Source organism: Oncorhynchus tshawytscha, linkage group LG09 (assembly GCF_018296145.1).
Source record: "Oncorhynchus tshawytscha isolate Ot180627B linkage group LG09, Otsh_v2.0, whole genome shotgun sequence".
Taxonomy (NCBI): domain Eukaryota; kingdom Metazoa; phylum Chordata; class Actinopteri; order Salmoniformes; family Salmonidae; genus Oncorhynchus; species Oncorhynchus tshawytscha.
The window spans coordinates 52,643,508-52,670,250 of record NC_056437.1 but is presented as its reverse complement, the minus strand read 5'-3'; the positions used below and the strand labels follow the sequence as shown (position 1 = coordinate 52,670,250).

General features: G+C 41.7%; 1 protein-coding gene across 3 annotated transcripts in view; it reads right to left on the bottom strand.

Annotated features, from left to right (window-relative positions):
- Positions 1–214: 214 nt before the first annotated feature.
- gabra6b (gamma-aminobutyric acid type A receptor subunit alpha6b) overlaps positions 215–26,743 on the bottom strand; it is a 37,340-nt gene continuing 10,811 nt past the window's right edge. For 2 of the 3 annotated variants that reach the window (XM_024432235.2, XM_024432236.2), the window contains one exon: positions 215–3,211. In XM_024432235.2, coding sequence (XP_024288003.1) covers positions 3,199–3,211 — 13 coding nt within the window. In that variant the 3' untranslated portion in view covers positions 215–3,198. The remainder of the gene's footprint in view (positions 3,212–26,743) is intronic. The other variant, XR_002954695.2, reaches the window with a different exon arrangement.

Here is a 26,743-nt window from a genome sequence, read left to right as displayed (position 1 = left end):
AAATGACAAAGTGAAAAGAAGAGTACAGGACATTCAAACAAAACTTGCATGGGAAAGGGGGATACCTAGTCAGTTGTACAACTGAATGCATTCGACTAATTTGTGTCTTCCGCATTTAAACCAGCCCATCTGAATCAGAGAGGTGCAGAGGTGTGCTGCCTTAATCAACATCCAAATCATCGTCACCCAGGGAACAGTGGGTTAACTGCCTTGCTCCGGGGCAGAATGACAGATTTGTACCTTGTCAGCTTGGGGATTTGATCCAGCAACTTGTTGGTTACTGGCCCAACGCTCCTACTCGCCAGGCTACCTGTCATATGCAACAAGGTACTAAGGTAATACTGCAAAAAAAAAACACAGCAAAGGAATACTTTTTTTGGTCTAAATTCAAAGCCTTATGTTTGGGGCAAATCCAACACAACACATCATTGAGTAACTGCCTCCTTATTATCATGAGAAAAAGAAAGAGGAGAGAGCTAAGCACAGGCAAAATCCTAGAGGAACATCCTCCTGTTTCAAAATCCTTCTGTTTCAGTCCGCTTTACACCAGACTGGGAAAGGAATGCAACCTTTCAGCAGGCAAAACTGGAAAATTGCTGTCTAACCATGATCCCCAACATCTTGACAGAGCTTGAAGAATTTAAAAAATAATAATGGGAAAATATTGCAAAATCCAGGTGTGTAAAGCCCTTACAGACTTACCCAAGAAGCCTCGATGCCAAAGGTTTATCGAACAATTATTTACTCAGGGAGCTGAATGCTTCTGCAACGACTATATTTGAGTTATTTCATGTTTATTCATCTAGAATTCTTCTTTCACTTTGACATTAGAGTATTTTGTGCAGATTGCTGACAAAGAAAAGTATAATTAAACCAATTTTAATCCCACTTTTGTAACACAATACAATGTGAAGAAATCCAATGGGTCTGAATGTTTTGCAAGGCACTGTATATACAAAAGCTGCAATACATTTCAGATCAGTACAAATAATTAACATAATAGCCATACATCAAGCAGGATATTTAAGACAGGAAAATAAAAATATAAATCTATTACTACAGTAATCATGAAATATTCACATATGCACAAAGACCAACGTGTTACCATATTGCTGCTTCATTTTCACATTTCACATTTGCTTAGCCTGTGAATAAAAGCTAGTGAATAACAGTGGTTAGGAATCAATGTGACTCATGCCTGTAGTGAAATACGATATTGAGGGGGCGGTAGATGTCATGGTCTTTGATACACAAAACCCCAACATTCCAAACCCCTAACAAGGACACTGAAGGGTCACAGGTCATGCTAGTGCTTGTCCCCCATAGAGACCAGTAAGTTTGCCATAAGCAGGCAGGTTGAGGTTGGAGAAAATCAGTAAGGTCTCCAATACAGCCCCCTCCATCTTCCTTTTCCATTTAATTCAACTAAATAACCAACTCAATAGGGCTATACAGTCAGAGCTATACAGCAGCCACTCCTCTGCCTCTTCCTTTAGGTTCAGCCAGTCTTATTCAGAGGCAACTGTCAAGAGGTCCCTTCCAGGGCCTGCCAGTGTAGTCAGAGCTGAAATGTTGTGTGTCCTCAGACTCCACATCAAAAGCAGAGAAGGAAGGTGCAATTTGAAGGCAGTCCATCTAGTTTTCCTTCGCAAAAAAATATCACTACAGTATCTGGGGGAACATGGAAAGAAATGCGGAAAGGTGTAACGACCGGAGGAATATTAATGGACTTTATCATAAAATAAAAAAGTCAAACAGATGCTTGATGGTGCTGATAAGTGTGTTGATGAAGCTGCAGTATGTGCTGCAGAGAGAGAGAGAGAGAGAGAGAGAGAGAGAGGCAGCCAGTGGAAAGACAGTCATGAATAACCAATAAACACACACATATATGAACGTGGGATATATTTAGATGGCGCTACTCTGTGGATTTAATCATTTACCTCTTTCTTTTAATTGGAAATAGTGCATAATTATATGTAAATCCAGACCGAAGTTAATGAATGCATTTGGCATGGAGCATAATTGCTTGTGAGAGGATGTAGTTCTAAATTAAATGTAAATCTGTCATTTAATGAATAATTGCCAGCCACTAACCACCTTAGCATTCTTTCATGTCCAATAACGACAGATACAATTACATAAAAGTGCAAAAATAGAAAACATTAAAATAAACAACAACACTGACATTAAATAATATATCCATTGAATGAGAGGCGGGCTGTTGCCAGGGAACTATATTTGTATTCTCTGATACGCCAAACATAGCCAAGTAAAGTTAGCAAGGAGAGAGTATTGTGAATTCATTAAAGTCCAGGGTTTAGTTTGAGTTGGTGGATGCCAACAAATACAGGTCTTGTGATTGATCTTTGACCTACGTGGAGAGACCGATGATCCTTGCATTTATTTGGATTTGACTGTCTTACAAGATTGTCCCTGTGAATGTGTGTGTGTCTTTGGGTGTGTGTCTTTTGAGTAGTTCTGAATATTCAAATGTATGTGAGGAATCAAGAACAACTCTTTGACGATTTGGCTTCATCAAATGTTTCTTTGAGAGGAGTGAAAATAAGCCAATGAACCCGAAAACCGAGAGCGATTGCAAAGTTTAAATTGGGGAGAGACAGTCAGTCAGAGTGGAGGCAGTGCACAGTACTCCCCTCAGGTGTGTTTTCCAGTACTGTCCAGGGTAGACGCAGCCAGGCCGTGTATTGTTTCACACAGACGAAGTAACTCCGCTACCTCCAGTCCTGTGGCAGACACTCCCTACTTTTAGGAAAGTCCCTCTGTTTCAGACAGGGACCGGGAAGGGGCAGAACACTTGAAAGAGAAGTGCCAATGCACATTGTTTCTCTTCAGGGGGAAGACGCAGCAGGGTGTGTGTGAGAGAAAGAGATTGAGTACCTGTTTGAAATAGACTGAGAGCCCTGGCCCATGAGCTATGACAAAACTTGAGCTCCCAGGTCAACAGTTGGCAGAGCACTTCAAATCCGTCACACACTGAAAGTAAAAAACAAAAAACACAATGTACAGAGGCAGCATCAAAAAGAAAACCTTGGCAAGCTTCTCTGTCATCTATCCAAACGGTGAGTGTCCTTGTGTTTGTTTGTGTGTGTGTGTGTGTGTGTGTGTGTGTGTGTGTGTGTGTGTGTGCACGTGTGCATCCGTGTGAGATCAGTGAGGGGGCTCACTCCAGGACGGGGCTCACACGCTGTCTCTGTAACAAAGAAAAAGGAGAGAAAATAAGAACCCAGAAACGTGCGGTTATAACTACAGTCCAGTTAACAGAGACATTGCTGGGTGTGTGTGTAGTAGAGGGTGTACTGAGGGGGTTGGAGAATGCTTGTGGGCAACATGTGACACATTTTGAAAAGAAATAAAGCTCTGCTGTCATCTTGTGAACGCAGGAGGGAGATGGAGTGTGTATTAGCACACACAAACGGCCCAGCAGCCAGCCAGCAGTGTGAACCGCCATACTGAAGGTGTTCTAATTTCATTCCCTCCCAGGGTTGGCATGCAGGGCCCTTATTGTTTGAATCAATCCCTTGCTCATGGGCTGTCGACAAAGACCTTGCGAAACAAGTCCACCTCTTTCATTCCTTTCCTGGGAAAGTCTGCCAGGTATTTGACACCTACGCCTCCTCTGTCTATGTGTCAAACCGAGGGATTATTCGGAGCGAGCGCTCAGCCATCCTCAACCGCATTTGGTGTTGTCAGGAATGCCTGTTTCCGGTTTCCTATGGGTGTGTGTGTCTGTGAAATGTAATCAGAACCACAACTCTATTGATCTGTGTGGACAACAGCACTAGGAAGGAATAGATCCCTTTTGTATTGTCTTAGATGACTTTTTTTGGAAAACCCACTGACTAATCAAGATAGGGGGATGCTGTACCAAGCACGATGTCCTTTTTAAAAGGAATATAGAATAGGAATATCTCATAAAAGAGATGGGAAATTGAATTCACCCTGACAACCCTGAAGACTTTCGCAGTGAGCAGTCATGGCAAACTATTTGATAGCGTACATGGATCTATAAATATTCACACTTCTCTGCCTGAATAAACACACAGACATACGCATGTAAACACACACACATACACACACATGTAACATGCACGTAAATACACACAAACGCACGCACGCACGCGCACACACACACACATAGGGTCAATACTTTCCCCTGGGGCTATAAAGACAAATATGTAAAATGAGGATTACAGTTTTACTGGCCCCTTATATTATCTGCCTGAGATGCAGTAATTTAATGATCATTAAACTGAAGCTATAGCAAAGGCCTGTGCTAGAAAACAGGAATTTAATTAGAAATGATATTTTGTGGTTTTGTTTTATGAGAGACCAGGAAAGAGCTATTTTTCAAGTCTGGAATAAAGAAAGCTTATTGCCTATAGTTAGCTTTAGCTTCTACATGACATGTGCAGTGAGCAATGGGCTCACAGAAGCTCTTTGCAGCAAATGTGTTTCCTTGATGTACCAGTATTTTTAGCTAACATTCCACTCCTTGTCACTCCATGTCATTGCCAAAGCTCCTCAACATTCAATATGCAGCGGGATTTACAGCAAGGTTGCTCATTGGTTGTTGGAAATAACATTAATATTTTACTGTAAGCAAGGGAAATGGTTGTATTTTGATGCCTAAAATCAAAGCAAAGAGGTTTGGTGGTTGCAATTGCAGTATGTATATAGTTTGAGAATTTAGATTAGCATTTGCAACTTTTGACAGACTGGTTTAATTTGGAAAAAACAAAAATGGTTGCTTATCAACCGTATACCAACTTGTTCTGTGGAGAAAAAAAGTGTGCCGATATTTCATTAATCTTTGTGACTGGACAATAGCTGTGAGGGTTATCGAATCAGGATCAAGTGCCCTGTTATCCTCTGTTGATCATTGCAAGACAGTCTTACCATAGATGTTCAAGCCAATATAAGACAAAACTGTAACTAGGTCACTCAGGAACATTTACTGTTGTCTTGGTACTGGAGTGAATATTTGGTCTTGTGTTTTAGGTAATTGTCTTGCTGAAAGGTGAATTTGTTTCCCAGTGTCTGTTGGAAAGCAGAAGGAACCTTTGCCTCTAGGATTTTGCCTGTGCTTAGCTCTATTCCATTTATTTTTATCCCAAAAAACTCCCTTGCTGATGACAAGCATACCCAACATGTTTTAAAATACGAAGAGTGGCTCTCAATGATGTGTTGGGTTGGATCTGCCCCAAACATAACGCGTTGAGTTCCGGACAAAAAGAGAATTTCCATTTTGGAAAAAAATACAAATTGCTGAGATGTAGTCCCGTTTGAGGACACAAGATTAAGTACCCAGTAGAAATATGATACAAATGTGAAAATATAAAATATTTTCATATTCGCCCTTTTGGGTGAGGATCACAGGCACCAGAACCCACCCCATCCCCCTTTTCTATCTCTCTCTCTCCCACCACAGTTTTACGACGGTCGTAAATACCTGCAGCAAAACTCTCTCTTCCACTCTTTCAGATATGGAAGTTAAATCCCTTTTTTTCCACAGAGAGAGAGACGTTGCAGTACGGTAACATCAAAGGTTGAATAATGACACAATATTTCTGTAATCCAAACATTTGGAAGGGACCGTGGGTACTTAAAGAACAATCATGTCAAAACTAAAGACTACACATTCACAGTATGCAGCTGTAACAGTGCCTTGCGAAAGTATTCGGCCCCCTTGAACTTTGCGACCTTTTGCCACATTTCAGGCTTCAAACATAAAGATATAAAACTGTATTTTTTTGTGAAGAATCAACAACAAGTGGGACACAATCATGAAGTGGAACGACATTTATTGGATATTTCAAACTTTTTTAACAAATCAAAAACTGAAAAATTCGGCGTGCAAAATTATTCAGCCCCTTTACTTTCAGTGCAGCAAACTCTCTCCAGAAGTTCAGTGAGGATCTCTGAATGATCCAATGTTGACCTAAATGACTAATGATGATGAATACAATCCACCTGTGTGTAATCAAGTCTCCGTATAAATGCACCTGCACTGTGATAGTCTCAGAGGTCCGTTAAAAGCGCAGAGAGCATCATGAAGAACAAGGAACACACCAGGCAGGTTCGAGATACTGTTGTGAAGAAGTTTAAAGCCAGATTTGGATACAAAAAGATTTCCCAAGCTTTAAACATCCCAAGGAGCACTGTGCAAGCCATAATATTGAAATGGAAGGAGTATCAGACCACTGCAAATCTACCAAGACCTGGCCGTCCCTCTACACTTTCAGCTCATACAAGGAGAAGACTGAATGAACTGCATGAACTGCAGTTCACTCTGGATGAACTGCAGAGATCTACAGCTGAGGTGGGAGACTCTGTCCATAGGACAACAATCAGTCGTATATTGCACAAATCTGGCCTTTATGGAAGAGTGGCAAGAAGAAAGCCATTTCTTAAAGATATCCATAAAAAGTGTTGTTTAAAGTTTGCCACAAGCCACCTGGGAGACACACCAAACATGTGGAAGAAGGTGCTCTGGTCAGATGAAACCAAAATTGAACTTTTTGGCAACAATGCAAAACGTTATGTTTGGCGTAAAAGCAACACAGCTCATCACCCTGAACGCACCATCCCCACTGTCAAACATGGTGGTGGCAGCATCATGGTTTGGGCCTGCTTTTCTTCAGCAGGGACAGGGAAGATGGTTAAAATTGATGGGAAGATGGATGGAGCCAAATACAGGACCATTCTGGAAGAAAACCTGATGGAGTCTGCAAAATACTTGAGACTGGGACGGAGATTTGTCTTCCAACAAGACAATGATCCAAAACATAAAGCAAAATCTACAATGGAATGGTTCAAAAATAAACATATCCAGGTGTTAGAATGGCCAAGTCAAAGTCCAGACCTGAATCCAATCGAGAATCTGTGGAAAGAACTGAAAACTGCTGTTCACAAATGCTCTCCATCCAACCTCACTGAGCTCGAGCTGTTTTGCAAGGAGGAATGGGAACAAATTTCAGTCTCTCGATGTGCAAAACTGATAGAGACATACCCCAAGCGAATTTTGCACGCCCAATTTTTCAGTTTTTGATTTGTTAAAAAAGTTTGAAATATCCAATAAATGTCGTTCCACTTCATGATTGTGTCCCACTTGTTGTTGATTCTTCACAAAAAAATACAGTTTTATATCTTTATGTTTGAAGCCTGAAATGTGGCAAAAGGTCGCAAAGTTCAAGGGGGCCGAATACTTTCGCAAGCACTGTATATGTAAAATATCTAGGAAACTCGACCAAAGACGAGAGAAGAACATATCCCTAACAAATGAACATTGGTACGTCTGACGTATCCATTATAACTGACACTCTGAGAAATCTGAGAAGCTCCAGCTACAAAAGACATTGTGACTTCTGGGGAACACAACCAGAGACTTCTGATGAATTACTCTCCACAGAAAATGGACCGGGCGGTTTAAACAGAGAGAGATGACAAGACATACAAGTGTAAATATGTACATTGCAATTCTTTTGGAATGAGAGGCCGTTCAGGTGAAAAGTATTAGCATTTATATCAACTGTATGTAGTGAGTCCATTCTGTCTTTCACGCTCTTTATCTGCCCCCACCCTTTCCATTGTCTACCAAGCCAACATATCGGGTTAGTTCATAAGGGACTTTTCATTGACTTATGTAGCAATCAATGTGGAAACTATTCTGTTTGTGTGTTTATTTAGTTACTTAGTAAATAAATAATTAAGCCAATTTGTATATCGCTGATTTATCATTTATGCTAGGGTTCGTGCAGATATCCAAGGATTTTGCGACATTCAGAATGAGACTGAAGGTAAATAACAATTAAATAATGACTGATTGATGACTGAAACGTGAGAGATCTTTATATCTTTTGTTAAATACACTTTTCCCGTTGTGCCCCAAGATTGCTAATGAGTTAATTGTTACGACGATTAATTTAAATCATCGTAATAATTAAACATAGTTAATTGACGTGATAAAAATAATTGTCATCACATTAATGAACATAGTTGTGTGATAATTTGATTATACTAATTTTAGAAAGCATATAAGATTGCACTTTTCTAATAACTGTAAAATACACAAATGTGCACATTTTCTAAAGGTCTCTCTTGATCAAAACATCTGACCCCATCGTCGTGATCATCTCACAGAGCTCTAGTTTGGGTTCCTGAACTCATTAGGAACTTGTATTTCATCTCATATTATAGTTGTCCCTCTATGACAAACAGAAAGTGTTTTTGATTTAAATCTATTAATTATTTTAGACGAATGGCTAATAGATCTCTGAATGTGATATAGTGATGAAACCACTCTCTCCTGCTGCACTACAATATAATGAATGCAGGCATGTGGTTTGTCAGTGCCTGTGATGTAGGGTTCAGCCAGAAGTTGATGGACAGTCAGAAGAGCAAATTAAATGGTAGAAGGGACATCCAAGCTTCCAGTGGTTTCAGATTTCACATCCTACGTCATGTGGGAACCAGGGTTATCGCTCAACGCAAGCCATTTCAATTTATGGTGTCCACAGATCTACAAGCAAAACACTTGTTCGGAACCAGTACCAGAACCACGCAGGTCCCTTTACATCTAAGAGGTTTTAAACTCTGTAACTGTTTTAATATCACCATTGGCCTCATGGTGAAATCCCTGAGTGGTTTCCTTCATCTCCGGCAACTGAGTTAGGAAGGGCGTCTGTATCTTTGTAGTGACTGGGTGTATTGATAAACTATCCAAAGTGTAATTAACAAATGCACCAGCTCAAAGGGATATTCAATATCTTTTTTTTTACCCATTTACTAATAGGTGCCCTTCTTTGTGAACCACTGGAAAACATCCCTGGTCTTTTTAAAAATGTTAAAAATGTATTTTATCTTTATTTAACTAGGCAAGTCAGTTAAGAACAAATTCTTATTTTCAATGACAGCCTAGGAACAGTGGGTTAACTGCCTGTTCAGGGGCAGAACAACAGATTTGTACCTTGTCAGCGAAGGGGTTTGAACTTGCAACCTTCCGGTTACTAGTCCAACGCCAGTCTAGTCTAACACTAGTCCAACGCTCTAACCACTTGACTTTGTGTTTGAAATTCCCTGCTCGACTGACTGACCTTACAGGTAATTGTGTGTGGGGTACAGAGATGGGGTAGTCGTTTAAATATCATGTCAAAAACACAGGGTGAGTCCGTGCAACTTATTATGTGACTTGTTAAGCACATTTTGTATTCTGAATTTATTTAGGTCTGTGACAACAAAATGGTTGAATACTTGACTGAATACTTGACTGAAGACATTTCAGTTTTTCCTTTTTTATTAATTTGTAAACATTTCTAAAAACATAATTTCACTTTGACATTATGGAGTATTGTGTAAATTCAATTGACTTTAAATAACACAAAAAAAAGTCAAATGTATTTTTTTTCACCTTTATTTCACCAGATAGACCATTGAGAAAAAGTTCTCAAATACAACTATGACCTGGCCAAGATAAAGCCAAGCAGTGCGACAAAAACAGCAAGACAGAGTTACACATGGGATAAACAAACGTACAGTCAATAACACAATCGAAATGTCTGTATACAGTGTGTGCAAATGAAGTAAGGAGGTAAGGCAATAAATCGGCCATAGTGGTGAAAGAATGACAATTTAGCATTAACACTGGAGTGATAGATGTGCAGATGATGATGTGCAAGTATAGATACTGTGGTGCAGAAGAGCAAAAATAAATAACAATATGGGGATGAGGTAGTTGGGTGGGCTATTTACAGATGGGCTGTGTACACGTGCAGTGATCATCAGTAAGCTGCTTTGACAGCTGATGCTTAAAGTTATTGAGGGAGATATAACTCTCCAGCTTCAGTGATTTTTGCAATTCGTTCCAGTCATTGGCAGCAGAGAACTGGAAGGAAAGGTGGTCAGAGGGGGACTTGGCTTTGGGGGTGACCAGTGAAATATACCTGCTGGAGCGCGTGATATGGGTGGGTGCTGCTATGGTGACCAGTGAGCTGAGATAAGGCGGGGTTTTACCTAGCAAAGACTTATAGATTAACTGAAGCCAGCGGGTTTGGCGACGAGTATGAGGCGAGGGCCAGACAACGAGAGCATACAGGTCGCAGTGGTGGGTAGTATATGGGGCTCTGGTGACAAAATGTATGGCACTGTGATAGACTACATCCAATTTGCTGGGTAGAATGTTGAAGGCTATTTTGTAATAATAGGCAAAGTCAAGGATCGGTAGGATAATCAGTTTTACGAGGGTATGTTTAGCAGCTTGAGTGAGGGAAGCTTTGTTCCAAAATAGGAAGCCAATTCTAGATTTAATTTTGGATTGGAGATAATGTTAGTCTGGAAGGAGAGTTTACAGTCTAACCAGACACCTAGGTATTTGTAGTTGTCCACATATTCTAAGAACCGTCCAGAGTAGTGATGCTAGTTGGGCGGGTGCAGGCAGCGATCAGTTGAAGAGCATGCATTTAGTTTAACTAGCATTTAAGAGCAGTTGGAGGCCACGGAAGGAGTGTTGTATGGCATCGAAGCTCGTCTGGAGGTTTGTTAACACAGTGTCCAAAGAAGGGCCGGAAGTATACAGAATGGTGTCGTCTGCGCAGAGGTGGATCAGAGAATCACCGGCAGCAATAGCGACATCATTGATATATAAAGAGAAAAGAGTCTGCCTGAGAATTGAACCCTTTGGCACTCCCATAGAGACTGCCAGAGGTCCGGACAACATGCCATCCGATTTGACACACTGAACTCTATCTGAGAAGTAGTTGGTGAACCAGACGAGGCAGTCACTTGGGAAACCAAGGATGTTGAGTCTGCCAATAAGAATGCGGTGATTGACAGAGTCGAAAGCCTTGGCCAGGTCAATGAAGACAGCTGCACAGTACTGTATTTTATTGATGGTGGTTATGATATCGTTTAGGACCTTGAGCATGGCTGAGGTGCATCCATGACCAGCTTGGAAACCAAATTGCATACCGGAGAAGGTACGGTGGGATTCGAAATGGTCAGTGGTCTGTTTGTTAACTTGGCTTTCGAAGACTAGAAAGACAGGGCAGGATGGATATAGGTCTCTAACAGTTTGGGTCTAGAATTTGAAGAGGGGATGACCACGGCAGCTTTCCAGTCTTTAGGGATCTCAGACGATACGAAAGAGGGGTTGAACAGGCTAGTAATAGGGGTTGCAACAATTGCGGTGGATAATTTTAGAACGAGAGGGTTGTCAAGCCCAGTGGATTTGTAGGGGTCCAGATTTTGCAGCTCTTTCAGAACATCAGCTATCTAGATTTGGGTGAAGGAGAAGCGGGGGGGGGGCTTGGGCAAGTTGCTGCAGGGGGTGGAGAGCTGTTGACCGGGGAAGTGGTAGCCAGGTGGAAAGCATGGTCAGCCGCAGAAAAATGCTGAATTGAAATGTTCGATTATCAGTGGTGACAGTGTTTCCTAGCCTCAGTACAATGGGCAGCTGGGAGGAGGAGCTCTCATTCTCCATGGACTTTACAGTGTTCCAAAACGTTTTGGAATTTGTGCTACAGTATGCAAATTTCTGTTTAAAAAAGCTAGCCTTTGCTTTCCTAACTGACTGTGTATATTGGTTCCTAACTTCCCTGAAAAGATGCATGTCGTGGGGTCTATTCGATGCTAATGCAGTACACCACAGGATGTTTTTGTGCTGGTCAAGGGCAGTCAAGTCTGGAGTGAACCAAGGGCTATATCTGTCCTTAGTTCTACATTTTTTTGAATGTGGCATGCTTATTTAAGATGGTGAGGAAAGCACTTTTAAAGAATAACCAGGCATCCCCTACTAACAGGATGAGGTCAATATCCTTCCAGGATACCCGGGCTAGGTTGATTAGAAAGGCCTGCTTGCTGAAGTGTTTTAGGGAGAGTATGACAGTGATGAGGGGTGGTCGTTTGACCGCGGACCCATTACGGACGCAGGCAATGAGGCAGTGATCGCTGAGATCCTGGTTTCAGACAGCAGAGGTGTATTTAGAGGGCAGTTTGGACAGGATGATATCTATGAGGGTGCCCGTGTTTACGGATTTAGGGTTGTACCTGGTAGGTTCCTTGATAATTTGTGTGAGATTGAGGGAATCTAGTTTAGATTGTAGGACGGCCGGGGTGTTAAACATATCCCAGTTTAGGTCACCTAACAGTACGAACTCTGAAGATAAATCAATGGGTTATAACACTGAAGGCACTATGTACCACTTTGTCCTGTGGTTCTGCTCCTCTAAAGGGTCTTTCTTCCTGCTCCTCTTCATCAGGACTTTTGTCATGAAATATTTCTGCATTCAATTTGGAAGCAAGCATCTATGGAAAAAGCTATTTATTTCCCAAAAATTAAAAAGGCGGCTTTCAAGAGATGAGAAAGAAATGTGGGTTAGGATGGATGTACAGCACCCAGTGCCGAAGGTTAGGTTAGTGGGTGGTAAGCACATGGAAAACCGTACAATGTAATACAGATTTATAAAAAGAGAGATGAAAGCTTACAGTGGCTGGCACTTGGGGAATGAACCATGCACACACTATTCACACATCCTGAGAGCCTGACTTCAATGGCTCCTCCACTGGTTGTTGTTCTATTTTTGATCACGGTGATTTCGAGCCCCCTAGGCTTTCACAACGCTGCCTGCTGTGTACAGGATGTAGCTAACTGCTTGGTCGCTTACAGTCTGCAGTATATCAATCAATAGCAACAGTTAAGGAAATGTCAGAAACCCTAGTCAGATCTTGACACCTCTCATCACTGTCATGAAATCTGACTTCTCTCACAAGGCCTGAGGCACCTTACATTTATATTCAGTGGAGAAAAAAACACGCTATACAAAACAGGCTTGCTCTCTGTAAAGCAAGAGAACACCCAGGTTAATGGCTGGTGTCGAGCCACTGGTGGTTCTAATGCTGTCCCGAAGTCGTGTAACAGTGCATTGTTAAATTAGAAAGACTCAAACACCATCATTGTGTAGTAAAACCATGAAAAGTAGTGCACCTATGCGGAGATCTGTTTTTGGAGGATATTTGAATGTAATAAGAAATAATAAGAATCTATTACATTTATACAAAATAACATCAAAGTGCATTAAAAAAAATACAAACCAAATAGTAAAAACATAAAAATGGACACAACTAGAGCAACTGACACAAAGAACACAGCTGACGCTACAAGGGACAAGGACACCAAGGAGCATAGCTATCAACAGAAAGCCTTCCTAAAGAGAAAAGTCTTTAGGCCTGCTTTTAAGGAGCCCAGAGTCTGTGGTGCCTTCAGGTGGTCCAGGAGGGCATTCCAGATGCTGGGGGCAGGCAAGCTAAAAGCAAGTGAGGGATGTTCTGTCCTGCAATGGTGAGGAGTGTAATTGGAGAGTGCTGGACCTGTTGGGGGTGCCAACAAGTAGAGCCTCAGTTTTGCTGATGTTCAGTTGAATTAACTTTTGAGAGATCCACGTAAACACAATCTAAATGTCATGGTACACCGAATGTATTTCAAAACAGAATGGAAGTACTCTGAAAGTGGTTCTTCAATCTGAACAATTGTTGGGAAAACACTTTTCGGTGTCTCAGTGTGTTTAAAAGGCAGCATCAAGACATACAAACAGTGACCAATTCAGGCTTGAGATAAATAAACATAGCATGGAATCAATAAAATATAGACTTAAGTCATGTTAAATCAACTTATCTCAAGTCTGGAATGGGCCTAGGGAGAATATGTTTTGCGAAACTCCACCTTTATTATGGAGTGGCGCCGGCAGAAATGGCAACAGTTTTACGGGCGCCCAACCAATTGTGCTATTATGTGTTTTATTGTTGCGCTATTTGTAACTTATTTTGGACATAATGTTTCTGCAACCGTATCTTACGGCAAAAAAATAGCTTCTGGGTATCAGGACAGCGATCACTCACCTCGGATTAGACAAAGGTTTTTTGTACAACAAGCAAGACGCACAGGATATACTCCAAACACCCGGCAGGGCCGACATCCCCGTTATTTGCAAGAGGAAGCGACACAGGTACAGAGGACAAAAGAGCCGGATGCCTTGTCAGGACCCTCAGAAGGCGAGTGGAAAGCTGCCGTTACCGTCAATATTACTCGCCAACGTGCAATCATTGGACAATAAATTAGACGAGGTACGATCACGAATATCCTACCAACTGGACAACAAAAACTGTAATATCCTATGTTTCAAGGAATCGTGGCTGAATGACGACATGGATATTCAGCTAGCGGGATATACTGTACGCTGCACCGGCAAGATAGAACAGCACACTCCGGTAAGACAAGGGGGGGGCGGTCTGTGCATATTTGTAAACAACAGCTGGTGCACGAAATCTAAGGAAGCCTCTAGATTTTGCTCGCCTGAAGTACAGTATATTGTGATAAATTGCAGACAACACTACTTGCCTAGAGAGTTCTCAGCTATAATTTTCGTGGCTGTTTATTTACCACCACAGACAGATGCTGGCACTAAGACGGCACTCAGTCAGCTGTATAAGTAAATAGGCAAACACTCACCCAGAGGCGGCGCTTCTAGTGGCCGGAAACTTTAATGCAGGGAAACTTAAATCAGTTCTACCAAATATCTATCGAAATGTTAAATGTGCAACCAGAGGGAAAATAATTCTAGATCAGCTGTACTCCACACAAAGACACGCGTACAAAGCTCTCCCTTGCCCTCCATTTGGTAAATCTGACCACAACTCTATACTCCGGATTCCTGCTTAAAAGCAAAAATTAAAGCAGGAAACACCATTGACTCGGCCTATAAAAAAGTGGTCAGATGAAGCAGATGCTAAACTATAGGACTGTTTTGCTATCACAGACTGGAACATGTTCCAGGATTCTTCCGATGACATTGAGGAGAACACCACATCAGTCACTGGCATTATCAATAAGTGCATCAAGGATGTTGTCCCCACAGTGACTGTACGTACATACCCCAAACAGAAGCAATGGATTACAGGAAACATTAGCACTGAGCTGAAGGGTAGAGCTGCCGCTTTCATGGTGCGGGACTATAACCCAAGCTTACAAGAAAACCTGCTATACCCTGCGATAAACCATGAAACAGGCAAAGCGTCAATACAGGACTAAGATTAAATCATACTACACTGGCTCCGACGCTCGTCTTATGTGGCAGGGCTTGCAGACTATTACAGACTACAAAGGGAAGCACAGCCACCCAGTGACACAAGCCTACCAGATGAGCTAAATCACTTCTATGCTCGCTTCGAGGCAAGCAACACTGAGGCATGCATGAGAGCATCAGCTGTTCCGGACGACTGTGTGATCACGCTCTCCGTAGCCGACGTAAGACCTTTAAACAGGTCAACATACACAAGGCTGCGTTGCCAGACGGATTACCAGGACGTGTGCTCCGGGCATGTGCTGACCAACTAGTGTAACGGCGTTCGTCTGTTGAAGGAGAGTCGGACCAAAATGCAGCGTGGTGGTTACTCATGTTCTTTAATGAAAAAATAGCGATACATGAAAATAACTAAATAAATACAAAAACAACAAACGAAACGTGAAAACCTAATTACAGCCTATCTGGTGAACACTACACAGAGACAGGAACAATCACCCACAAAATACACAGTAAAACCCAGGCTACCTAAATATGGTTCCCAATCAGAGACAACGAGAATCACCTGACTCTGATTGAGAACCGCCTCAGGCAGCCAAGCCTATGCTAGACACACCCCTAATCATCCACAATCCCAATGCCTACAAAAAACCCAATACGACAACACAATAAACCCATGTCACACCCTGGCCTGAACAAATAATTAAAGAAAACACAAAATACTAAGACCAAGGCATGACAACTAGCAGGTGTCTTCACTGACATTTTCAACATGTCCCTGATTGAGTCTGTAATACCAACATGTTTCAAGCAGACCACCATAGTCCCTGTGCACTAGAACACAAAGGCAACCTGCCTAAATGACTACAGACCCGTAGCAATCATGTCCCTAGCCATGAAGTGCTTTGAAAGGCTGATAATGGCTCACATCAACACCATTATCCCAGAAACCCTAGACCCACTCCAATTTGAATACCGCCCAAACAGATCCACAGATGATGCTATCGCTATTGCACTCCACACTACCCTTTCCCACCTGGACAAAAGGAACACTTATGTGAGAATGCTATTCATTGACTCCAGCTCAGCGTTCAACACCATATTACCCTCAAAGCTCATCACTAAGCTAAGGATCCTGTGACTAAACACCTCCCTCTACAACTGGATCCTGGACTTCCTGATGGGCCGCCCCCAGGTGGTGAGGGTAGGTAGCAACACATCTGCCACGCTGATCCTCAACACTGGAGCTCCCCAGGGGTGAGTGCTCAGTGTCCTCCTATACTCCCTGTTCACCCATGACTGCATGGCCAGGCATGACTCCAACACCATCATTAAGTTTGCATATGACACAACAGTGGTAGGCCTGATCACTGACAACGATGAGACAGCCTATAGGGAGGAGATCAGAGACCTGGCCGGGTGGTGCCAGAATAACAACCTATCCCTCAACGTAACCAAGACTAAGGAGATGATGGACTACAGGAAAAGGAGGACCGAGCAAGCCGCCATTCTCATCGACGGGGTTGTAGTGGAGCATGTTAAGAGCTTCAAGTTCCTTGGTGTCCACAGCAACAACAAACTAGAATGGTCCAAACACACCAAGACAGTCGTGAAGAGGGCACGACAAAGCCTATTCCCCCTCAGGAAAATAAAAATATTTGGAATGGGTCCTGAGATCCTCAAAAGGTTATACAGTTGCAACATCGAGAGCATCCTGACCGGTTGCATCACTTCCTGGTATGGCAATTGCTTGACCTCTGACCGCAAGACACTACAGAGGGTAGTGCGTACGGCCCAGTACATCACTGGGGCTAAGCTGCCTGCCATCCAGGACATCTACACCAGGCTGTGTCAGAGGAAGGCCCTAAAAATTGTCAAAGATCCCAGCCACCCCAGTCATAGACTCTTCTCTCTACTACCGCATGGCAAGCGGTACCGGAGTGGCAAGTCTAAAGGCTTCTCAACAGTTTTTACCCCCAAGCCATAAGACTCCTGAACAGGTAATCAAATGGCTACCCAGACTATTTGCATTGTGTGCCGCCCCCCAACCTCTATTTTATGCTGCTGCTACTGTCTGTTTATCATATATGCATAGTCATTTTAACCATACATTCATTTACATACTACCTCAATTGGCCCGACCAACCAGTGCTCCCGCACATTGGCTAACCGGGCTATCTCCATTGTGTCCCGCCACCCGCCACCAGCCACCCACCACCTGCCAACCCCTCTTTTACGCCACTGCTACTCTCTGTTCATCATATGCATAGTCACATGCACATACTACCTCAATCAGCCTGACTAACTGATGACTGTATATAGCTTTGCTACTGTTATTTTCAACTGTCTCTTTACTGTTGTTTTATTTTTGGCACTATTGGTTAGAGCCTGCAAGTAAGCATTTCACTGTAAGGTCGGTTGTACCTGTTGTATTCTGTGCACGTGACAAATACCATTTGATTTGATTTGAAAGTTGAACACGTTGAAGCAGGAATTGAAGGACCCACTCAACCACACAGCCAGGTACTGTATGAGAAACTTAGGCCCCCATAATCAGAAGACAAATGTTTAGATTAAAGCCAAACTGTGAACTTTGTGCTGCTGTACTGTTCAGAATTCCCCCAGTTTGAGGCATGGAGGTGGAGAGAGGGCATTCGTGGCAGGTGTGCCCTCTAACAAACACTATGGCTGAATAAAAAAAACTAGTTTGCGAGCACATCCCCTGTATTCAGTAGTGACGGGGAAATGCATTAAGGCTTTCCAGCCAATTGTGTCGAAAGTAGGTTCATTACTCGAGTCTTCAATCAACACAGTGTACACCAGTAGCACTTGGTGGTCAAAATACTTTAGGACAACCAAATTATTATAGATGACGTCCCAAACGCCGTATCGCATGCGCGCGTAGGCTTTTTGTCTTCTACTGAAACCAATACCAAACCAATCAGGTGGTTGTTCGACCAAACTAAGATTCGGACATCATTGATCACGTGCTTCTGATAAAGTGATACAGGCATCGGCACACTGCTTTAAAGTAAACTGCTTAACGATTTCAATACATGCCCTGGAGCTCCAGTATGAAACGGAACATCACTATTATTTGGGTCCTTCACAAACTTCACCAACACACCAAACGCTCAGATGAAACTCTCCAAAACAATCCAAGAAAGTATTTGACAATGAAAAAGTGGGTACAAAACGTTATGACATCGAGGAAGGAAATAGAAAAGGAATCCACTCAATAATTTAAAAAAAATATGTGTAACATTTCGGCTGCTAATGCTAATAGTCCAAGTCAAACAGCCATTTTGATTCATTAAAAGCAGTTTATGATGCTACATGAAGTTGTTAATTGCCACATGCATTGTTTGCACCTTTCGTGCACTTGTTTTAAATTAAGGCTTGCTTTTTAGTTAATAGTACTGGCTGGTTTGCCAACTAACTTTATGAGCTTTATATGTTCTTTGATGTATGACCCATATGTTATATGCTACTGCCAATTTAGCCTGCTCAAGCATTGGCCTACAACACCAGATGTTTTTATGTTCTACTATTGACCATTAATATTGTTGTCATATTGCTATATTTGCATAGCTTAATCATGTATACATTTTGTATATTGCATATTGCCATTGATATGTTAAATAATTGTATATTCATATTGCAAAGTATTAATATTACAGCATTTGAGAACCTAATTATGTATTAATGTAAAAAATAAAATAAACAAGTGGCGCTTATATTTGTCCTGTTTCACACGTGTACAAGTTTGTGGTGTGAAATGGAAATGTGTTTCTTGCATATCCCACTCCCCCTGAAGGTGGGGTCCCAGCCAGGGATCAGTCATTATTCAAAGGAACCCTGGAGAAATTAGGTTTAAGCGCCTTGCTCAAGGGCAGATCGACAGATTCACCTCTGGGATTCAAACCTTTTGATTGCTGGCCCAACGCTCTTACCGCTAGGCTATCTGCCACCCTCCATACTATCATTATTGCTTCTTATTTCTCTGTCTCATGGCCATAAATCAGGTAAGGTCTAGCCAATCAAGCCTTGAGGGGATGTAAGACAGCTGTATGTCAATATGCCCCGATGCACACTCTTGGAGTCATATTTCAACTTTGCTGGTTAAGAGAGAACTGCAGATATTAATTAGGCCAGAACCAACACCAGGTTTGTGTCACACTTCCATAACTTATGATCTCCCATCAGCCATTGAGGGTGAGAATGACCAACTTCCTCTTAGTTAAACAAATGTGATGGCATTCAAGGTGTGTTATTTTCTTCTTATGTTACACACAGCGCTACATGGTTATTTGAAGCGCTTGCTCATAGTGTGCTACGATGAATGTGGTGGGTTCATTAATAAGTGTATCGACAACGTCATCCCCACAGTGACCGTACGTACATATCCCAACCAGAAGCCATGGATTATGGGCAACATCCGCATAGAGCTAAAGGCTAGAGCTGCCGCTTTCAAGAGCGGGACACTAATCCGGATGCTTATAAGACATCCCGCTACCCTCCGATGATCCCTCTGATGAACCAACAAGCAGGCAAAGCATCATTACAGTACTGAGATCCAATCCTACTACACCAGATCTCACGCTCATCAGATGTGGCAGGTCTTGCAAACTATCACGAATTACAAAGGGAAACCTAGCCACGAGCTGCCCAGTGACACAAAAGCCTATCAGAAATGCCTTCTGTGCTCGCTTCAAGGAAAGCAACACTAACTCATGCGTGAGAGCACCAGCTATTCCAGATGACTGTGTGATCGCGCTCTCCGTAGTCGATGTGAGTAAGACCTTTAAACAGGTTAACATTCACGGCCGCATGGAAAGACAGATTACCAGGACGTGTACTCAGAGCATGTGCTGACCAGCTGGCAAGTGTCTTCTTTGACATTTTCAACCTCTCCCTGACTCAGTCAAGCAGACCACCATAGTCACTGTGCCCAAGAATACCAAGGTAACCAGTCTAAATGACTGTCCCACCCTGGGCACTCACATCTGTAGCCATGAAATGCTTTGAAAGGCTGGTCAAGGCTCACATCAACACCATCATCCCAGACACCATGGACCCACTCCAATTTGCATACCGCCCCAACAGATCCACAGATGAGGTGATCTCTATTGCACTCTATAAGCCATTTCCCACTTGGACAAAAGGAACACCTATGTGAGAATGCTGTTCACTGACTACAGATCAGTGTTCAACACCATAGTTATCTCCAAGCTCATCACTAAGTTAAGGACCCTGGGTATGTTGGGGAAATTAAGGCATGGATGCATTTTTCAACCATTTTCCATTTTAGAAAATGGCATACGTAAGGGCTTTGATTCAAGTCAAACAAATGGAAAAGGCGTCTTAGAAAACATCTACCATAAAATGTCTTAAAAGGTATAAGAAAGGCATCAATATGTATTGTAATAACCCCTACCAACTATATTTGCAGATGCATCGGAGTCACATCTTTCCCACGTATTTTACAGCTTGCATGAAGCATCGCGGACCAAAGCACAGTCATAGATCCCTTTATATAATCGGATCCTTTTTATTTTCTTAACCTTTCTGGTGCAGGCGTTCCGACAGCGACCCTCCTCGACAACATCCTGTGAAATTGCAGAGAGTCAAATTCAAAATACAGAAATAGTCCAAAACAAACATTTAAAAAAAAAATACAAGTGTTATACATCGGCTTAAAGATTAACTTCTTGTTAATCCAGCCGCTTTGTCAGATTTCAAAAAGGCTTTACGGCGATTATCTGTGGACAGCGCCCCGCTTACAAAAGCATACAAACATTTTACAACCAAGTAAAGGAATTACAAAAGTCAGAAATAGCGATAAAATGAATCACTTACCTTTGAAGATCTTCATATGGTTGCAGTCACAAGAGGCCCAACTACACAATAAATGTTTGTTTTGTTTGATAAAGTCCCTCTTTATATCCCAAAAACTCTGTTTTGTTGGTGGGTTTTGTTCAGTAATCCACTGGCTCAAAGGCGGTCAAAACATGCAGACGAATACATCCTAATAGTACCGGTAAAGTTCGTCAAAACATGTCAAAAGATGTTTATAATTAACCCTCAGGTTGTCAGTTGTCTAAATAATCTATAATATTTCAACCGGACAATAATTCAATAGAAAGAAAAAACAATGAAGGGTGCGCATTCGTTCACCCGTGCAAACCAGCACTGCATGAAATCTACAGTCCACTGAGAGAAAGGTCTCATTCTTTTTCATTTTTCAGAAAACAAGCCTGAAACAATGTCTAAAGACTGTTGACATCTAGTGGAAGTCATAGGAACTGCAATCTGGGTCCTAACCTATTTGATACTCAATAAGCATTCAGTTGAAAATACCCACATCAAAAAATTCCCACTTCCTGGATGTATTTTCCTCAGGTTTTCACCTGCCATATCAGTTCTGTTATACTCACAGACATTATTTTAACAGTTTTGGAAACTTTAGAGTGGTTTCTATCAAAATCTACCAATTATATGCATATGGGCCTGAGTAATAGGCAGTTTGGGCATAAGAATGAGAATCTCAGTTTGGGCATGATTCTCATCCAGACATCGAAATACTGCCCAAGCCATATTAACAATCTAACAATGTCTTTTTGTAATTTTCTTTAATTAAAAAGTAGACCTATGGCATCCCCTCTCATACCCCCTTAATTCGAGTTTTATCCTAACAACCCTTCACTGACACAGAGGTAGGCTACAACAAGGTAGGGTGAAGGAATTCACCAACAAATATATGGATATAGCAAATGCCTATAGCTTAATTTCATCTATCAAACAGGTAGGCCTACCTCTTGCTTCTCATATAGGAAGAAATAGACTCCAACACAAAGCACTCTTGTCGTTAGTAAAGTCAAATTAAAATGAAGACTGTTGAAATTAATTATACCTACTCGAATATGCCTACCTTCAGCACCATGAGCTGTCCAATTCCGATTGATTGTGCCATGGTTACTGCTTCAAGTTTTAGCACCACAATGTAAGTTGTGAGGTCAATAGCTCTAATAAATACATAATGGGCAAGAAACATATTGTTTTTAATAAAAATCAATTATAGTAATGGCAAGCTATCAAAACTGACCTTCTCATCTTCACACTCACCTTCTCAAACTGAACAGAGCATAGGTTACAGGCTCATCTGTGCACAAGCATTTTTGGACTAGGCCTAATCAAAAATTATTTTTGGAAGACTTTCCTCCTGAACTTACACTTAGCCCTATACAGCACAGACATTTTTTTGATCAGCGAGAGCAGAGCAGAGCATGCCAAGACTCAGGGATGGAATATCCATTGCAGTTTGTAATGCAGCCTAGTTTTATTCACACTATCCCAGTAGCTATCTTAGAAATATAACTTTGATCTGTGCTTCTCTGAGCATGCTCTTCGTAGCCTATAGGCTATGGACAATTTGATTGAGATCACACTAAATAGCCTATAGGCGCAATTGATATTGCACGCTCAGCGGAGAATCATAGATGAGGGGCGGCATTGGGCACACATCGATTTATAGCCTAATAAGCAACTAATTCTAAAACGGAGAAATATTGACATTTCATAAAATACAAATTACATGATCCTTCCCTGGAATAGATTTGAAAAAGCATGACCATCCCCCATTTCAATCGATACATACATTTAAGAAACACTGCCTAGTGCCTGGTAATTCACTAACCAAAAACCCACATATCTTTATTTTCTAATTTCTCTTCCTCAAAAGGGAGGATAATGAATGTTCACAAAAGTAACAACTAAATGTACACCTACCAATTAGTTATATTGTTCTTACAGTAGGGGGTGTTTGTTGTGATTCAAACACGTCACCAAATCGGAATTACTGCAAATTAATTGGATACAATGGGAAATCATAGTAGTCACAAACCCTCTCCTACTGTCCCCCCTTCCACTGGCATAATGTTATGCTCAGATAATAACCGTTTTCTATCTCTTTATGTCTTCTGGTGGTCAAAGCAAGAGTGTGAAAACAGTCTGGACAAGCCTTCTCTCTCTCTCGCTCTCTGCCTCTCCCTTCTCTCTCTCCAGTTAATGTTACCTCTCCCGGCTCTCACTGACACCGACCCATGAGCCTCCTCTCTTTCCATTTACTGTAACCAGCATCCACACCCACTGAGCACCGACCGACACCGTACTCTCAAAGAGTGCAGTGTATAAAGTCAGAACATCTGCTGTCTCAGCCACTGCCTGTCACCAAGGGAGTACCCCAAGGCTCGATCCTAGGCCCCACACTCTTCTCAATTTACATCAACAACATAAAGAAAGCTCTCTCCTCCATTTCTATGTAGATGATACAGTCTTATACTCAACTAGCCCCTTCCCGGATTCTATGTTAAAATCACTACAACAAAGCTTTCTTAGTATCCAACAAGCTTTCTCTGCCCTTAACCTTGTTCTGAACACCTCCAAAACAAAGGTCATGTGTTTTTGTAAGAAGACTGCCCCTCCCCCCACCGGTGTGATTACTACTGTACCTCTGAGGGCTTAGAGCTTGAGGTAGTCACCTCATACAGGTACTTGGGAGTATGGCTAGATGGTACACTGTCCTACTCTCAGCACATATCAAAGCTGCAGGCTAAGGTTAAATCTAGACATGGTTTCCTCTATCTTAATCACTCCTCTTTCACCCCAGCTGCCAAACTAAACCGGATTCAGATGACCATCCTACCCATGCTAGATTACAGAGACGTCACTTATAGATCAGCAGGTAAGGGTGCTCTCAAGTGGCTAGATCTTACTGACAGTTGTTGCTGCTTCGTTTGATGTATTGTTGTTTTACCTTCTTGCCTTTGTGCTGTTGTCTGTGCCCAATAATGTTTGCACCATGTTTTGTGCTGATACCATGTTGTGCTGCTGCCATTTTGTGTTGCTACCATGTTGTTGTCATGTGGTGTTGCTACCATGCTGTGTTGTTGTCTTAGGTTTTTCTTCATGTAGTGTTGTGGTGTCTCTCTTGTCGTGATGTGTGTTTTGTCCTATATTTACATTTTTAATCCCAGCCCCCGTCCCCACAGGAGGCCTTTTGCCTTTTGGTATGCCATCATTGTAAATAAGAATTTGTTCTTAACAGACTTGCCTAGTTAAATAAAGTTTAAACAAAATGTAAATACAATAATCAGAGTGATTATTCCACAAATAGACAGGTATTTTCCTTTCCACGGTAGCAAGATCTTAACTCTTTTTGCCAACTTTCTTTTAAAATGCACTGCAGTGAGATAATTTCTTTCTTTGGGGATATGAACACCCTGGGTATGTCCACTTCACCGTCAGACCATTTTATTGGTAAACTACACAGTAATGTACAAGTTGTATATTTTAGTGATTCAATATGTAATATAGTACACTGATTGTTATTTGGTTGTAATCCAGAAAGGTTTGAAAAAGTATGTATATCATCTATGAGGCTGTGAATCAAAAAAGATTTGGCACATAGTACCAACCAAAAGTTTGGACACACCTACTTAGTCAAGGGTTTTTATTTATTTTACTATGTTCTACATTGTAGAATAATAGTGAATACATCAAAACTATGAAATAACACAAATGGAATCATGTAGTAACCAAAAAAGTGTTAAACAAATCAAAATATATTTTACATTTGAGATTCTTCAAAGTAGCCACCCTTTGCCTTGATGACAGCTTTGCACACTCTTGGCATTCTCACAACCAGCTTCATGAGGTAGTCACCTGGAATGGATTTCAATTAACAGGTGTGTCTTGGTAAAAGTTGCAAAGAAAAAGCCATATCTCAGACTGGCCAATAAAAAGAAAAGATTAAGATTGGCAAAAGAGCACAGACACTGGATAGAGGAACTCTGCCTAGAAGGACAGCAACCCGGAGTCGCCTCTTCACTGTTGAAGTTGACACTGGTGTTTTGCGGGTACTATTTAATGAATCTGCCAGTTGAGGACTTGTGAGGCGTCTGTTTCTCAAACTAGACACTCTAATGTACTTGTTCTCTTGCTCAGATGTGCCCCGGGGCCTCCCACTCCTCATTCCATTCTGGTTAGGGACAGTTTGCGCTGTTCTGTGAAGGGAGTAGTACACAGCGTTGTACGAGATCTTCAGTTTCTTGACAATTTCTCCCATGGAATAGCGTTCATTTCTCAGAACAAGAATAGACTGACGAGTTTCAGAAGAAAGTGATTTGTTTCTGGAACCCACAAATGCTGATGCTCCAGACAGTCAACTATTCTAAAGAAGGCCAGTTGTATTGCTTCTTTAATCAGAACAACAGTTTCAGCTGTGCTAACATAATTGCAAAAGGGTTGTCTAATGATCAACTAGCCTTTTAAAATGATAAACTTGGATTAGCTAACACAACGTGCCATTGGAACACAGGAGTAATGGTTGCTGATCATGGACCCCATTACGCCTATGTAGATATTCCATCACTTCCAGCTATAATAGTCATTGTTAATGTTGTACATGTCTGCACTGTATTTCTGATCAATTAGATGTTATTTTAATGGACAATTTGTTTTGCTTTTCTTTCAAAAACAAGGACATTTCTAAGTGACCCCCACATATTTTTATTTATTCTAAAAGCAAAGTTGCACCCCTTATTATTATTAGTTTATTCACCTTGAAGAGTGAGTACAGAATTTTGTGCCCTTCTGGAACTTTCCTTCGGAAACTGATCATCCATTTCTATTTTCGTGACAGTGAGTCTTTTGCCCAAGCTTTTAACCATTTTTTTTTTAATTTTTAAAACTTTTTCTCCCCAATTTTGTTGTATCATGTTGGTAGTTACAGTCTTGTCTCATCGCTGCAACTCCAGTACGGACTCGGGAGCGGCGAAGGTTGAGAGCCGTGCATCCTCTGAAACACACCACAAACAAGACGCACTGCTTCTTGACACAATGCCCACTTAACCCGGAAGCCAGCCGCACCAACGTGTCGAACGGTCCCTACACCTGGCGAGCGTGTCAGCGTGCACTGCGCCCGGCCCGCCACAGGAGTCACTAGTCTGCGATGGGACAGGATATCCCTGCTGGACAAGCCCTCCCCTAACCCGGACGACGCTGGGCCAATTGTGCACCGCCCCATGGGTCTCCCAATCGCGGCCAGCCGTGCCTGGATTCGAATCCAGAAGCTCTAGTGACACAGTTAGCACTGCGATGCAGTGCCCTAGACCACTGCCCCACTCGGGAGGCACCCGAATATTTTTATCATAAAGAATGCAAATTTGACATCTTTGAATATTAATTTGAAGCAGATATTTAAGAGTTTTCGTGGTCAAATAAAAAACAGAGAGATTTTACCATAATTCTCTTACCAAAACATAGCATCTGCACAGTTCTTCCAGTAAATGTGTTTTGTGAAATGTTCTGTGTAAATTGTTAGAAGTAGTACTTATACATAGATTTGAATGGTTTGTTAAACTTTGTACTCAGTGGTTTTTGTTTAGGATACATGCTAAAGGGAAAAGTCAGCGTAATTCCATTAACGTGAAATTGCCCATCTTCATCATGTGGCTCTGTCTTCCTGGCTTCTCTATTTTTATATAACATAATAGGACATTTTAACAGTGGTCCTTCACCAGTTCCAATAATATGGTATAAAACTGAAACTTTTAGCACATGGATTCCACATGCATTTCATAATGAGAGGGCTC